The 4,410-nt window shown below is 35.4% G+C and overlaps 1 protein-coding gene across 1 annotated transcript; it reads right to left on the bottom strand.

The window, feature by feature from the left end:
* Nucleotides 1–603: 603 nt before the first annotated feature.
* LOC122417996 (ectonucleoside triphosphate diphosphohydrolase 5-like) lies at nt 604–2,544 on the bottom strand. The gene is made up of 3 exons (XM_043431964.1): nt 1,292–2,544; nt 1,024–1,200; nt 604–949 (listed from the first exon to the last, which is right to left on the bottom strand). The coding sequence occupies exons 1-3, from the start codon at nt 2,354–2,356 to the stop codon at nt 872–874; spliced, it is 1,320 nt and encodes a 439-aa protein (XP_043287899.1). The 5' UTR covers nt 2,357–2,544; the 3' UTR covers nt 604–871.
* Between the last annotated feature and the right edge of the window lie 1,866 nt (nt 2,545–4,410).

Genomic DNA, 4,410 nt, shown 5'->3' with positions numbered 1-4,410 from the left:
CTTACACTAATTTATATTTTCCTTAAATAGGCTTAAAAATAAAGGAGCAACCATTCAAACTGATTCGTATAAAAAAGTGGATTGCGTTTCATCCCGAAACTTTTCAAACATTGATCAATTAAAAATATAAATTGTTTTAAAAAAATACACCAGAACCAGGTAAACTTCATCATGCATCAAACAAGGTTACTTCAACTCTTAAGGAAGTTGAGGCTGTACAGTCATTTTTTTTACCCAAAAGTGATGACCTGTACCTTTCAAAAGTTAGGCCAGTTTAGAGTTTGGCAATGTTGCATACACTTTAAAGAAAATTTGGGGGAAAAAAGACGAAAAACTGGTGAAAGCTCAGTCGAAAACACGAACGGTGACGATCCTAACCTCAAAAAACTGCACGGGAAACAGATTATTATTAATATAATCTCAGCAAATCTCCTAATAAATCTGAAAAAAATTGACATTATTTAGCAAGCGTTGCTCATGTTGCCCCAAAAATTTCATATTTTTAGCATCATTTTTAACGGAGATATCACTGAATGTGTCTTGACTTCCATAAGATTACATGTTATTTGGCCCAAATTGTTATTGATTTTTCTCAGCAACGACGCTCCTAAACTGTCTGAAAATTTAACTGATTTTTTTTTACACTTCACTTTATAAGATGCAATCGATTTAAAAGCGGTGACATCATTTTCATTCTAATGCCTCAACTTCCTTAAATAAGAGATTTGGAAACAAAAAAGTCGATTGTCTTAAATGATTCTAGACTGTATATTTATGACAAACTTTAACACAAGAAGATTGCATCGTATACAAATACAAGGAATGCCGAAAGAAGTTCATTTTGGATTAGACGCCTGATCTTTCCCGCTGTCTATTTCCCATTGCGCAGCATACCAAAAGCTGCACCCAGAGCCCAACTGAGCTCGTGGCCTCTCAGATCTCGATAGAGCTATAAAAAAGTTATTTTCTTTATAGTTATTGGATATGCTAGTGAGAAAGCGGTATCGAAGATGATTTTCTTACATATAATTTCTGCTCGGGTTCCAAGCTCAGACCTTGTTCAAGTAAAGCTGACACGTATTTCAAGTCCAGGCACTGGAAAGCTTTCTCCGGGTTCGGATTTCCGCACAGCCTCTCTGCAGCCATTTCAAAACTACCAACCGTTACCTCTCCACCAGCATTGACATCTATCAATCCTGCCTGTGATAATTCAATCAAGCAAAATGAAATAGCGTAAAAATAATAACTTCGATAATTCCTGCGTAGAATACTATAGTAGAGTAATTTTCACCTCAGCAGCTGTCCAGAAATAGCCTGAAAACGCGTAAGCCTCGTGTTCCTCAAGGCCGATAGGATTCATGTCAGTTGCGAAGATCAAATCGTCAATAATTTTTTCACATTCAGAGAGATAATCTTTTTGGCTTTTAGCAACAAGGTCGTAAGGCCCATGTACAATGAACTTTTGACCTCTGTAGTCCCATTCCTTATAACTATGAGGATCGATGCAAACCGAATGAACCTCGACGGTTTTCAGAGTCTTTATTTCTTCTGGATCCATTCCATAAGTGAGGATTGTTACCCGTGCTGCATCCATACCCATGCCCAAGTAGCTATCAGTGTACACACTAATATTTCGACCGAAAACATTGACAGTGTGAATGTGGTTGTCCAAGTCTGGTGAACCTGAATTATTTTTAGCGTAAGTGACTTGGGTTGATCCACCACCCAGATCAAGAGCTGCGGACGTATTTTTCGAAATATTGTAAGATAACCGATCACTCAAATAGTTGACAGTGAGCCAGCCGTATATTCCTTCGTCGTCGCTTTCCAGTATTGATACAGAATCATCGGTAACTAGGAATCCTGAGACGTTAATAAGTTTTTTGCATTCATCTAAAATTCTTTCCGCTTTTTTTGGAGGCAATAATCTCAAGCCGGCCGTAGCTTTCAACAAAAATGGCGTTCTCGACCATTCGGTTTTCGGTATTACAGCTTTGGCACCAGCCAACAAGTCGTACAAACTTTTAGCAGCATCCTCAGGATTATCCACATACGCGCTCAATCCTGGCTCTGTTGCTTTGTAAAATTCATTGTCTAATATCAAATTGCTATTCGTTCGACCTCGATGAAAGGTAAAAGCGTGTATCCGAGTGCCAGACGATCCCGCATCTATTACCACCGCGTAATATGTCTTCTGCTGATCCGACGATTTCACCAGGCTGATCGTCGACGAATTTCCTATTTCCGCAGACTCCAACCTCGAGAGGATCGGTGACGCCACACTATTCAGGAATAATCCTCCCAGCAGAGTTAGTATCAAATGCCGTCTCATCGATTTATCCCCACAGAATACCATTTTTGTTGTTTTTGTTCACTTTCCTTCTCACAATTTTTATATGAAAAAAGTACTTGACAAAGTATGTTATTTTTACGAATCTAACAGCTGTAAATAATGATAAAAATCGCTACGGTTATGTCCCAGGACATATTCAGTTCGATTGACAACCAACACGATTTGTACTCTACGTCCGCGCCGAGACCGTCTCGTTGGAGTGCCGACGATTATTATTTCTGCTCTTATTTATCCAGATATTTACGTTTTGATAGATAGAGATACGGTGGGAGGCTCTCCGTATCAAGCGATTACGAGATCGATACTCACAGAAATCCTCTTTCTTAATGTTAACATATTTCCTTTAAGGGTGAATGATACAAAAGTCGAAATAATTAGAAATTGATCAAATTTGGTGATAATGTTCTTCAACATCAAGTGCGAAAACACAAATTTTTTCAAAATTTTCTTCTGTTTAGTTATCGAGTAATTACGCATTAAAGCAGATTTCTTATGCCCGGGATGTATACCTATATATATGGAAACGCTATGCTTATATACGTGAACTTTAGTGATCAATTACTCGATAACTGTACAGAAGAAAAATCTTAAAAAATTTGTATTGTCAAATTTGGCACTAAATAATATGTTCACCAAATTTTATAAAATTCTGATCATTTTGAATTTTTTTATGTTTTTAGCATGGTTTAGCATGGCAACATTGTATCGCCTGTGCAATATATCCTTAATCGTTCTGAATGCCGCAATATCATGAGTGGCTATTTTTCGGCTGGATCTGATAACGCTCACAATTCTAAATTTCGTTTCGGGATATTTGATAACCAGGTCAAAAGGTCGATCAGATTTTACAGGGCTCTACTCCAGATTTCTGACACATCGGTGAGTTCCTGAGAAACGTTCCAAAAAAAGTACCAATTGGGATTTGAGTAATTAATCTTCTCTGAATTTGAGACCTCAATATCTTCCGCAGAATTCAGTGTAACGAAGATTTGCCAGAAATGAGTGTCACGTTATCGATGACGATCTCTGATAGTGCGTCACAATTATCGTTTTTATCAGATTCAATGTCGGGCAGACCGGAACAGAACAAGATATTTTATAAAAAACGATTGTTTTTCATTCTTTCAATTCTTTTGATTTTTCCGAAAACAAAAAAAAGCGGAATTCTGTTGAAACGTCTTTTTTTTATTAATTTTCTTTCTTTCTTTTAATTTATATGTTTTTATACTTCTATACAATCTAATCTTAATCCAATCCACTTTGTTTATAAAAACAATCAAGGTACGAAATTGTAATAAAGAAACACAAATATCAAAAAATTTTGTCCATAAATAAATCCTTTCTCTTTTATTTGCAAAATATTACAGTGCATTTCTTAGTGGTTGAGAAAAATAAGCTGTTTAGAGGATGTTATAAAATAAAGAAACTTGTTGTTCGATCAATGATTAATTCTTTGAATTAAGTATTAATATTATCGATTGGTGTTGATAAGTAATGATGGTTACACTGTTTTTGACTAGTTCGGATATATAAATGAATATAGATATAAAAGAGAAAAAAAAGGAACAAACGAGAAAAATGACGTTTGTTTGCTGGGAGACCATTTTTCTCCAACGAACGATGGAAAAGGACAAAAAAGTTTATGTCATAGAAATATTCAATCAGTTTATCTAATATCGATATTTTGTGTTATAATTACATCTTTACCCTTAAAATTGTACTTGAGTTGCCCAAGAACAAGAAGATTTCTTAATGTAATGATATTTACATCTGTGTAATCAAAAGAACGAGTAATGGAGATGAATTAAGGAGTTTCGGTACAGGCGATACAATGTTGCCATGCTAAACCATGCTAAAAATATAAAAAATTTCAAAAAGTTCAGGATTTATAAAATTTAGTGAACATATTCTTTAGTGCCAAATTTGACAATATAAATTTTTTAAGATTTTTCTTCTACACAGTTACCGAGTAATTAATCACTAAAGTTCACGTGTATAAGCATAGCGTTTCCATATTATATAGGTATACATCCCGGGCATAAGAAATATGCTTTAAT

Source organism: Venturia canescens, chromosome 11 (assembly GCF_019457755.1).
Source record: "Venturia canescens isolate UGA chromosome 11, ASM1945775v1, whole genome shotgun sequence".
NCBI lineage: Eukaryota > Metazoa > Arthropoda > Insecta > Hymenoptera > Ichneumonidae > Venturia > Venturia canescens.
Note: the sequence above shows the minus strand (reverse complement) of the source record. Positions and strands in the feature narration are given on the sequence as shown.

Coding starts and splice junctions, on each gene's coding strand:
- LOC122417996 (XM_043431964.1), bottom strand. CDS start 2,356: ATGGTATTCTGTGGGGATAAATCGATGAGACGGCATTTGATACTAACT. Junction 1,201..1,291: donor ATTTCTGGACAGCTGCTGAG/GTGAAAATTACT, acceptor GAATTATCACAG/GCAGGATTGATAGATGTCAA. Junction 950..1,023: donor AACCCGAGCAGAAATTATAT/GTAAGAAAATCA, acceptor ACTTTTTTATAG/CTCTATCGAGATCTGAGAGG.